General features: G+C 34.6%; 1 protein-coding gene across 5 annotated transcripts in view; it reads right to left on the reverse strand.

Annotated features, from left to right (window-relative positions):
- The window catches only part of CCDC178 (coiled-coil domain containing 178), a 448,169-nt gene that overhangs the window by 39,756 nt on the left and 396,293 nt on the right, over nt 1-12,120 (reverse strand). For all 5 annotated transcript variants that reach the window (XM_027576648.1, XM_027576645.1, XM_027576646.1 and 2 more), the window contains one exon: nt 5,329-5,463. In XM_027576648.1, coding sequence (XP_027432449.1) covers nt 5,329-5,463 — 135 coding nt within the window. The remainder of the gene's footprint in view (nt 1-5,328; nt 5,464-12,120) is intronic.

The following is a 12,120-nucleotide window of genomic DNA, read 5'->3' on the forward strand; positions in this document are numbered from 1 at the left end:
ACATATGCCCTGCTGTTGTGTCCTAGCCATTTTTTCCTTCAGTCCAGTCATTTGCAGAGGCTCTCTTTGCCTGTTGTGGGCCATGTTTGGTCACTGGCTGGATGGGGTGCATTTTAACAAGGTGTGCACTGGTCTGCTTGTGAAACGAGGCCTGCTGCCACTGCCACTGTGGCCACTGAAACTGAGGTCCCATAAAATGGTTGGGTTGGGGGATGAAGTGTTGGTGGGGTTTGTGCTGGTCTTCTGGGAGGAGGAGACTTTCAGCACCTGGACTGAGGCAAGAGTGACTGGGAAGGGTGAATACACAGAAGTGGGGGGGACAGGGCTTGGTGTAAGCAAGTTAGGTAGTGAGTGTTGGCATCATGCTGGTCTGCTCAGGTGGCCCTGTATTTATGCTTGGAGGTGGGGGAGTGAATTGGTGCCTTCAGCTCCTCTGTTCCTGAGGGGTCTCCCTGTGATCATTGCCTTTCTGGCCATGCTCTGAGATGAGTAAATAACTCTCCCTCCAGTATGCCCCTGGCATTGTTCAAACTTCTCCTTCCATGCTGTATCTCCATGGACTTTTGCCGTGTTGTCTCTTTAAGGGTAGGGACTCTACTTCCTAATGCTCTCCAGGCTCTCCTGAAGTTGAACCCACTGATTTTTTAAAATCCCATGTTTTAAGTCCTGGTAGTTGTACAAACTCACAAGATTCATCCCTTCTCACTTTCAAAGCCATATGTTATGGGGATTTACCTTCCCTGTGAGGGCTTTCCAGTGTGATAGTCTACTTTTTGCCCTTCTCCACACCATGGGCTCTCTCCCCCTCTGCTGACTGTCACAGTCTGGTCTGGTTCACTCCCAAACCTCATCTTCACCCTTCCTGTCTTATTTGATGTGGCCTCTTCTCTACCTTTAGTTGTGGAGTTTGTTCCGCAAATCTTCAGGTTGATTTCTGGGTTATTCATGCTGATGTGAGTGTTATCTAGTTATATCTGTGGGACAAGGAGAGCTTAGGGTCCTCCTACTCTGCCATCCTCCCAACCTCCAACCAAGTGATTTTAAATTTTTATCCTGTGTTTTTTTCTGGCTTTTTTCCATTTGCAGAGCTGTCTTCCAGAAATAAGAAATTGGTCTGTCCTTATATGTATTATGTGTGTGTGTGCATGCACAAATGTCTGAAATGACTAAACACCTTACTTCTGTGCCATCAAAATTCTTGGCAAAGCACCTAGAGAATGCTTTTGTTTATTAATGTATAGAAATGTAGGCACCTTGAGCTTGAAAGACCTTTGAGGTTATCACATTAAATCTTAATAAACCACTTCACCAATTCACATAATAATCAATTCACTCAACAAATATTTTTGAGTACTTATGTATTAAGAACTGTAGTTGGTGCCAGTGGTCTGGCAGACCACACACAAATGTTTGTTTAAGGAGGTCAGGTGAACATTCCAGGAGTGCAGACTGAGAAGGTGCTCTCTGGGTTGACTCTTAGCCAGTTTGCTTTCCCTCAACCACTGCAATGCTTCTGCTCGAGCACTAGCAGTGCATGGTTGGAGAGGAAATATTTTCATATTGAGCCCAAAGCCACCATCTCGTCTCTTCCATTATGGGTCCAGGTGTTGTCAACCTTCACTTAGTCCTTTAGATGTTTGTCCTTCCAAAGTCTTTTCCTTTTACAATTAAACATTCTAAATTTGTATATTTCTCCCTCTCCCTATTTTTTATTAGATTGCTGCTTTCTAGTGTATCAATATGGCCCTTAAACCATACTTCCCAAACCTTTATAAAATACTGCAGATATACTCAACTTTTGAAGAAGTGCAATGGGACTATCATCTCCTTTAACAAGACAAAACATTTGTGCCTTCAAAGTCTAAGATCACATGAACATGTCTGCCACATCACATTCTCTTATTTAAATGATGAGTTAATATCCAGTCTTTTTTCCAAATAAGATGCCAAACGGGCATTAAAAATCACAGCATTCAGTAAGTTAAAAATAAAAAGAGAAAAATAATGCAATGATAGCACCTTATATGGGCTGAGATGTGAGGTTAGGACTATAAAATATGCCCTACAAGTGTCAGATTCAAGAAGTCTCATGTGCTTGCCAGAGCTGGAACATGGCATTGGTCTTAAGATAGTAGTAGCTCACTTTGGCTCATGTTAAAATTATAGCCAACTAAAATCGCTATATATATATATATATATATATATTATATAAATGGCTTCAATGTCAAACACACCAATACTTTATTCCAATTATAGTTCATCTTACTAGTTTTTGTTTGATTATGTTATTCAAAAGCTTATGTGGCCCACCTGGTTTTCTGCCATCTGTAGATTTACCAATTATGCTTTCTTTTTTTTTTTTTTTTGGATAGTCCTGCAATTGCTTCAAGCCCAAGGGTGAAACAAAGTTTCCTTTTTCTGCTTAACATTTATTTTGAATTGATTTTGCTCAATACCAGTTATATACAATTTACTTTTTAAAGATTCATCAGATGATTTTCTCATCAAATCGTTCACTAATATCTTTTTTTATAATTCACTAATATCTTATGGCATCATTTTAATACTACCTTCAAAATATAAAACATTAGATTCCATAGTATTGACATGCTATTAAATTGTATGAAAATAGAGAGCAATAGCATCTGGTCTGTTAAGCCATTTTTAGCCATGTTGCCTCAAATTATAGAGACTGATACCTGCAGACTCACTCTGAAAACATACTGAATCACTCTATCATGTTGTCATTTAAAAGATTTTGAGGGACACCTGGGTGGCTCAGCTGGTTAAGTGTCTGCCTTAGGCTCAGGTCATGATCTCAGGGTCCTGGGATTGAGTCCCATGTCAGGTTCCCTGCTCTGTGGGGAGTCTGCTTCTCCCTCTGCCCCTCTCCCTGCTTGTGCTCTCACTCTCTCAAATAAATAAATAAAACTTAAAAAATAAAATAAAAAAATAAAAACTGTTGATATAATAAGTGAAAACAAGTTAGTCATGGAATACCTTCAGATAAACTTAATGGCCTTACACACTAAAAACCAACTAAGCAAGAACTGAACTAATTTCACTGATGATGTACAGCCCCAAAGGAGCTTAGACTCTTCTAGGAAGAAAAGCACAGCAACAAGTAGGAGGAGTAAGGTGCTGAAAATACAGCTGTGGTTTGGTGATATGTACAGAGTACAGTAGGAGGTAAAGAAAAGGAAGGTGCTCAGGAAGGATTTTGTAGAGATGTTTGATTTGAGTCAGATGTTCTTTAACAGGTGAGATAGTAAGAGTTTACAGAAAGAGGTTAAGAATATAGGCACAGGAAAGGAAGAACTAGTTAAATAAGAGGTTTCACACTAGAGGAATTTTGGAGCGGCTGATATAGACTTTAAGGAACTAATCTGGAGAGAGATAAAGCTGGGAAGTTTAGCAGGAACTGGGTCATGACGTTCATTGTGTACCATGCGGAGGGCTTAGGAGTTAAGTTTTTCAGAGGGTTGCCCATGTTTCTATAGTTTTATGGCAAGATCCTGAAAATTATGTTTCAGTATTTCTATTAAAAGCCAAAGGTGAAATATTCTAAATTGAAATAATCTCCATCAGATAAGAAGTCACTAAATTATGTTCCTCAAGTTCTGCAAACACAATCCAGCCTTGTTGCTGTGTCTCTAGAAGCAGAGTAGTTGAATCTTTCTACTGATACTATCCTATCATTTCTAACTCTTTATTTCCATTGTTATATAACAGCCATCAAAATAAGTAATTTAAAATCAAATTTGTTAAAAAAAAGTATTGGTGAATTTCTAATAAAAATTAGAATAAGGATTATTGTAGGTTAGGGATGGAGCATTCACTTTGACGATATTCAAAGTTTCTACTGACATTTTCAATATTTCAAAATACACCCTAATTTACAACGAGGATTTATCACCTAAGAATATTTACAGTTAGGCAGAAGTATGAGATTTTTTAAAAACAATAAATAGAACATGCAAATTACCTTTGGATATTTAAAAGGGAATCACAAGTTATAGGCACTCCATAATTTTTAATGTACTCTCTGTTAACAGACTTTTAAGGAAAAAAAAAAAATCAAGATCCTGACTTCAAAAACACTGCAACTGTAGTTTATACTCAAGTTTGTATATGCATATCTATTAAACCTACACATTTAAGTTCTACCTTCTCAAAACTTTAAATTACTATTATTTTAAATTTTTGTTATAATCCATTATCAGTGGAATACTTATATAAAGTACATGTACATATAAAAGTACATATACATCTTATATATGTACTTTATATGATAGATACACACACACACACACACACACACACACACACAGAGACACACACACACACACACACACATCCTCAGAGGAAAATAGCAAAAATAGCCGCCAGTAAAAATGAAATTTGAAATAGCTTTGGAAGTGTTTTGCAAAATCCTTTGATTATGGTAAATTATGCATCATGAAGTACACACGTAATTAAAATATTTAGAAAAAGATTTGGTTTGTTTAGGTTCAGCATGCATTGTTTATGCTGCAAGTTAATGAAGATTATGGTTTTAAAGAGAATGTGCATTTTATATTATAGAACAGGTGCTTCTATTTTTTGTTTTTTAATAGAACAAAGTGGTGTTTGTTTTTCTTTGGGAAGTCATGTTTTATTCATATTATAACATTTCAAATAGTAAAATATTAATCTAAAAAATTTAATTTTCCCAAGATAGTCTTTACATAGTTAATATGGATTTCTAAAATAGATCAGAGTCTTAAAATAAAGACAATGGATCCACTAAAAGTTTTTATGGAGACAAATGTAAAATTTCACATGCATCTGGAACCACAGTTATAGTCTAATCCCAAAGTGCTTATTTTTCAAATAAAGCTATCTGTAAATCTTCTTAGGAGGACAAGCCTCTTTTGAAATGGAAGGGGAAAAAAAAACAGGTAAATAAGATAAACACAAGTGTCATTTTTACTGAAGTTGATTTCACACAAAAGCAACAGAAGGCAACTGTTGACGATATCTCCTGAACAGCTGAATGGCATCTGCAAAGCCTGAAGATTTGAAAATATATATTTATACCAAATGTATTTATAAAAATCTGTTTTGAGGTTTGTGAAAAATAAGTTCACTCTCCCTTTTCCCCCAAAGTATGCATGGTGTATATGCTAACTTACTGAATTCATCCTTCATGCAATTCCAGTTTATTAAAGAGGTTAAAAATTTATAAAACTCTGATGGGATATGGTTTTAATGCTTCATCACACTACCCATCATTTGCTTTTCAATCTAGATCAGAATGATCTTTCCTACTTCCCTGCAATCACCTACCTGCACAGCTAATATTTTCTGAATACTCTCCTGAGAGTCTGTCTGGAACTTGGCCAGCCTCATCTGGCTGTAGAGGACCACCAGTTTGAAGTGCTTCTGCCACACCTTGTGTACCCTTCTTTGCAGCTGACAGAGCTAAAGGGAAGAGGGAGGGGGGAAAAACACAAGTCAGAGTAGGAGGGGAAATTAATGGCAGTGTTCAAGAAGAATGATGGAGGGAAATATAGAAAGCAGTCAATAGCCCATTCTGCACTGTACGGACCTGACAGGAATTTCACAGTCTCTTGATTTTCCAGCCCACTCATGTGCATTCATCAGAAACCAGTCACATCTGGCCGCCAGGATGGGGGGTTAATTTTCTCTAAATGCCTCAGCAGTTTTGTTCTAGCTGAGGCAAACTCTGTGACTGCAAAGCTGATGAGTAAAATATTTCTACTTCACCCAGTTTAACTCAAAACCGATAGCCTCGGGACATATTGAACCTTTCTTAAAAAAAAAAAATAATCTTTTGAAGCTTTTTTGAATGGCACATCAGGTCAAGCCAAAGTTTAAAAATGCAACTTGGAGACTTTGATGGACACCATTGCTGCTTCTTTTTTTTTTTTTTTTTCCCCTCATAAAGCTTACCATTGCTTTGCAATGTGTGCTTTAGAGCATGACAAAACTAAAGAGAATTAACTTAGCCATCAACTGCTGAGGGAGAACAATAACAGGGAAGAGATTTCCAGCAAGAACTCTCTATTAATCTACCTCCCTCTGACTATGTGACATGGAGACATCTCATTGCACTAACGTACAGTGGACGCAGTGTTTAGAGGTGAAACGTTCAATACTGCATCTACACAGAAAAAGACTTCTCCTATGAGGCATTCTATACTTTTTGGATGTTTAGTATAAAATCAAACAACAACAACAAATACAGTAGAAGTTTTACCAAAACAATGAACATATGTCACTCAACAGTTAACACAGCCACACCATATAGAATTTTTATAACTGGGTTATTTTTGAAGAAATAAACTTCATAAAAATTAATTTTAAAAACCGTACTAAAATATATTCTGTCACTGAAACCTTTTTTTTTTTTTTTTGGAATGTGGATAGTTATTTATGTTGACTTCTTCTTAGTATATTTTGTAGAATGAAAAATAAACACCAAAAATTTCATATCAGACATCTTCACAACAGAATAAAAACATGTCACAAAGTATGGCTATTTTATGTCTTATTTATTGACCTGAGCATATGTAAGGGATCCTATGCAAAACTTCACCAGACTGCATGGATGACTTGTGAACTTTTCTGGAAGCGTATTTCAATAAAACAGTTTACTTAAAAACAACAATTTTAAAAATAGTCACCTGGTGTTGCCTGTGAATCGTTTATAATCATTATCTTCATTATGCATCATAATAAGCAACATATAGGTATTTATGTAAGTCCACAGAATAATGAAACCACTATTCTTGGTTAATTGGTTAACTTGTGAAATAAGAATAACCTTGAAAACTAGAATTTTCAGCTTGCTAAATGTTGAAATATTTTACCTGGAATTTAAGGACATTTCAGATAATTTAGGCTATTGAGTTGAAAATTAACATCACTTTTTGAAGAGAAAGTCTGTCATTATTAAATGGTTTTCTGTAATATTTAGTACTTTTAATATAATATTAAAATGTTTTTTTTTCTGCCAAATCTGACAGCCCTTGGGGGAGCATATGCTGTTATCTTAAAATACTCACTAAGATGTTAAGACACTTTAGTCTAAGCATTACACCATTATTATGGTATCTGCAAATATGACAAGGGCAAATAAGAGGAAGATGAGTTTTAGAGGAATTCCTTAAACTGAAGGTAACTTTTTTACAAGTGGGAGCTCTCAACATGTGAAAGGTTTTTACAAGTGGGAGCTCATTAACCAAAGTGAACTGAATGGTAAAGCTACCCATCTGTCTCTCTACTTAAGTAGAGAAATTCCTTATGTATCAACTAAAAAAGAGTAATATCTCAAAAGTGTTTTTTTTTAAATTTTAGATTTATAGCTAATAAGCCTCTGAAAAAAGAATGGGGACAGAAAAAACGAAGGAATTCTTAGAGAGAATCAGCATCCAGTAAAAGTCACATACATACACATACATATCCACATTAAAGACAATGAGATGATCAACAATAATATATATGGAAAATATTTAAGGTGCTAGAAATGACAGTTGATATGATGACAACTATTTTAAGAAAATTGTTATGATAAAAGCCCAATTGTAAGATGTTAGTAGACAGTAATCACTCAATAAATACTGAAATTAAATCAATAAAGTGAACTGGTAAAATTTTAGTGGTGAAGCAAAGGAGCGAGTAAGAATTTCAAGAACTTAATAATTAATGAGAGAAGGGAAAGATAAGCCAAGTGAATGTAAGAGACACAAAAATATATAAAGGGAAAACTAAAGAGAGAGAATTCAGTTGTGAGTGGAAAAGTCCTCTAGGTAGATACAGAACTTAGGTTGGAAAGCCAAAGGAACTGGAATGATTTTTGATCTCTCCAACTTCAATTAAACTAGTGTTTCTGAAATGAAACTCTTCAATGATTACATTCTTGAAATGTAATCATCTATTCCTGAAATGATTATATTCCTGTCCTCTCCTTCAGATTTTAGGGAAGATAAGGTGAGATGAGGGAGGAAGTGTTAGAGAAACAAAAAAGAACAGTAAGGGACACAAACACACTGGATGGGGTTACAGCAAGGGCACTGTAAGGACTTGCCAAGTACTTAGAAGTAAGAATGGAATTTAGAGCCACTGATGGAATAACTAACTAGGCTGCTGCTTAGTCTCTAGCACATATTACAAGAATTTTGGAAGAATGGATAAGATTCTCATAGAAAACTCAGAAGGAGCATACTGGCACAGGAAAAGAGTCCTTTTGAAAAAAGATCCTCAACTTCAGCGCCCTCGGTTTTGTACACAAAAGAGAAAAGAGGATATTCAACTGCATCAGGAGCCCTGAAACAGGAAACAGCTGGTGTGTACTCTCAGACATTTAAAATGGCAAAAAGGAATGGTAGAGTTTTCTGACAACGGTTTTTGGCCAGTTTGAATTTGTAGTAGATTTGGTAAGTTGGGCTCTAGTTCTTCTTTGTGAGTTCTTTGCTGAAGGAAGCCCAAAGATAGAATTTTGTTATTTCTTTTGAGATAATGATCACTATGTATTTATTCAGAAAGAAAAAAAAATCAATGTCTATTTTGACATGGTATTTAAGATACAGAGAGTTGATGTCAATGTTAGCATTGCATACAATGTTCATTTGTAGATAATATACATCTGGTAAAAATCCCTTCTGATTAAATTTGATTAGGTTCTTTTTATTATATTTATTAACATTTTAAAGCTTGATATTCTCTGACAGTAAAACAGAGAAAATTAATGTTGTCACTGGCAAGAATGAGAGATTCTCCATTCTATTTTAATATACTTTTGTATATTATATAGATTCTGTTTTTAATCCAAGTTATTTTGATGACCTATATAAATTCATGACAACTGCTAACTCCCATATATCACATAAACCTGGCTTTAATACTAAATGTAATAATGTATACATTACAACACACAAAACCTCTAATTAAATAGGTTTAAATTTATATTATTTTACTGTTGTTATGCCTGTGAAAATTATAATATGCTAAGACTAATATAAACTATTCGATATCCCAATCACAAGTTTCAAAAACGTTAGGCATAGCCATAACCAAATTAGCACTGAAATATTGTCTTACACCATTCTCATGTTCTCAGCATTGAAATTAGAACTTTCAAAGCATCACTTTTTCAGGTATTTTCTGTGGTCAGCTTGGAGTATACAGTTGTGTGGTTTGCATTATGGAGGACACAAAAATAAAGCTTTGTTATCCTAGCCCAAAAGGGACAATTGGGGCACATTGTGAAGAATGGGGTAATATAGAGTTGAAGTATATTTGTTATTTACTGTCAGAGAAAAACAGTGTTCATAGATGTGATTTTTAAAAATAGACCCTCAAATTATTTGATAATCCTCCTGAAGCAGGAGGGTTTAAAAGTAGACCCTCAAATTATTTGAAAATCATCCCTTTGAGTGTAGGCTGGACTTAGTGACTGTCTTGTAAAGAACAGAAGAGGGCAGAAGATAGTATGCACTTCCAAACACACACACACACACATACACACACACACACACACACACACACACACACACACACACACCCCGGAGGCTCTCTCTCTCTCATTCTCTCAGATATTTTGATCTGGGAATAGCCAGCTCCCATGTTGTATAAGCAGCTCTGTGAAAGACCCACATGGTGAGGAACTGAAACTTCTTTTTGCCAACAGCCCCCTGTGAGTGATCTTGAAAGCAGATTCTCCAATCTCTTCAGATGACCCTGACCAACAACTTGATTGCAACCTTGTAGGAGACCATGAGCTAAAATCACCCATCTATGCAGCTCCTGGTTCTTGTCTTTCAGAAACTTTGTGAGAAAAATAAGTGTTTATTAGCTGAAGCTGCTAAATTTAGAGACAATTTGTTGCAGCAATAGTTAATGATAGATTTTAAACTCTTTTTCTTTCTTCTCTCTTTGTCTAGACAGAAAATAATTTACTATCCATATTTTCTGAATGTAAAGCAAACTGATCTCCTAATTCACTGTTTGGTTTAAGACTGAAGCTGAAAATGATTTATTAGTAATAAGAGAGTGATTAATAAATACTTATTGATTGATAGAATGTAGTTTGTACCATCTAGGAGCTCATTAATTGAAGACAGTGTAAAGGAACTATAATTTAATAGTTCCAGAAATTTAAAAATGGTTCATTATCAGCAAATATTTTCATGAAATACATCAATATATCAAAGAAAAAATAATCATCCCCAAGAGAAGTCGATATGAATAAACACAGAACAAAAACAATCAACAATGAAAAAAATTATCTTAGCAAACTAGGAATAGGAACAGAAGAAAATTTCTTTAACCTGATAAAGGTATAAACTCAAAACTTTCAACAAATATTTTAGTAAATAGAGATACTTTAGAAACATTCCCATAAATGTCAGGAAAAATACAGAAAGGCTATCAGGAATCAGTACCTCTTTTCAAAATTTTACTGCAGATAGTGGCCAAAACAATAAGAAAATGAAAGAAAAAATAGATATAAGAGAAGGAATGCCTACACAGAAAATTAAAGAGGTTCTACAAATCAACAATAAGAGGTAATTAGAGAGTTTAGGAACTTCTTTGCCTGTAAGATCAGCACTGAAAAAAATAACATTAAAAATTATTTATAACCAATTTTGAATCATGATTCTAAAATACCATTTATAATCACAATACAAAATGTAAGATGTCTAGGTTTCAATCTATTAGAGACTGTAGATGTAGAGAAATATACACAGAAGGTTAAAAAACCTTTTTTAAAATATAAAGTAAGAACTAAATAAATGGAGAGGTATAATCTGTCCACATAGGGGACATGTCAATGTCTCGCAAAGTGGTCTACAATCTCATCAGGTTTCATAGAACTTGATCTAAAACTTATATGGAAGAATAAAGGACTGAGAACAGCTAAGACAATTGTGAAATAGAAGAATAAGCTAAAAAAAACTTGACATATATAAAGATGTAGGAACTAACAGTAATGTCAGCATTGGAATGGATAAGCATTAGGTCAGAAAAGAGATGAACAAGACATTCATATGAAATATATAAGTTTGAAATATGACACAGCATTTAAATTAGTGGAGAAAGGATGGCATAATTGATTTTCTCTATACAAGTCTCTAAAATAAAATTAGATCCTTAACTTATAATATACACTAACATAAAATCTAGGTAGACTAAATTGAGAAAAGATAAATTTAAAATTGACCTTTCGAAGGGGAAGCAGTTTTAAATAAAATACTAAAATAATAAATTCTAATGGAAAGAACTGGTAAATTTAATTATACTGAATTTTTTAAAATTTAAATTTAAGCAGAGTAACAAAATTAACCAGAGGATTAGAAAAAATATTAACAATACAACTAGCAAGGATTAATTTCTTTAACATAGAAAGAGCCCCTATAAATCAATAAGGAAAAATACAAACAATATACCAGAAAAATGGGCAAATAATACAAATAGGCAATTCACAGAAAAGGAAAGCTATTTTGTCTATAAACATTTGAAAAGATATGTTTCATATATACAATGGAATATTACTCAGCCATCAGAAAGAATGAATACCTACCATTTGCATCCACACGGGTGCAACTGGAGGGGATTATGCTAAGTGAAATAAGTCAAGCAGAGAAAGACAATTATCATATGGTTTCACTTATTTGTGGAACATAAGGAATAGCGTGGAGGACCACAGGGGAAGGGAGGGAAAACTGAATGGGAAGAAATCAGAGAGGGAGACAAACCATGAGAGACTCTGGACTCTGGGAAACAAACTGAAGGTTACAGAAGGGAGGCGGTGGGGGAATGGAGTAGCCAGGTGATGGGTATTAAGGAGGGCATGTGTTGTGATGAGCACTGGTTATTAAACACAACTAATGAATCATTGAACACTTAAAAAAAAGAAAAACATGTTCAATCTCAATAGTAAATAAATATGATTTATACTCACCCAATTGGCAATTATTATAAAAACTGTCCATACCAATTCTTGGTAAGATGTGGAAAAAACTGAACTCTCATACATTGTTCATACATTGTCAAATTTGTGTCTAATTTGACACAAAGATTCTGGAGAACAATCTGACATTATGTATTAAATTT

Source organism: Zalophus californianus, chromosome 14, assembly GCF_009762305.2.
Source record: "Zalophus californianus isolate mZalCal1 chromosome 14, mZalCal1.pri.v2, whole genome shotgun sequence".
Classification (NCBI taxonomy): domain Eukaryota; kingdom Metazoa; phylum Chordata; class Mammalia; order Carnivora; family Otariidae; genus Zalophus; species Zalophus californianus.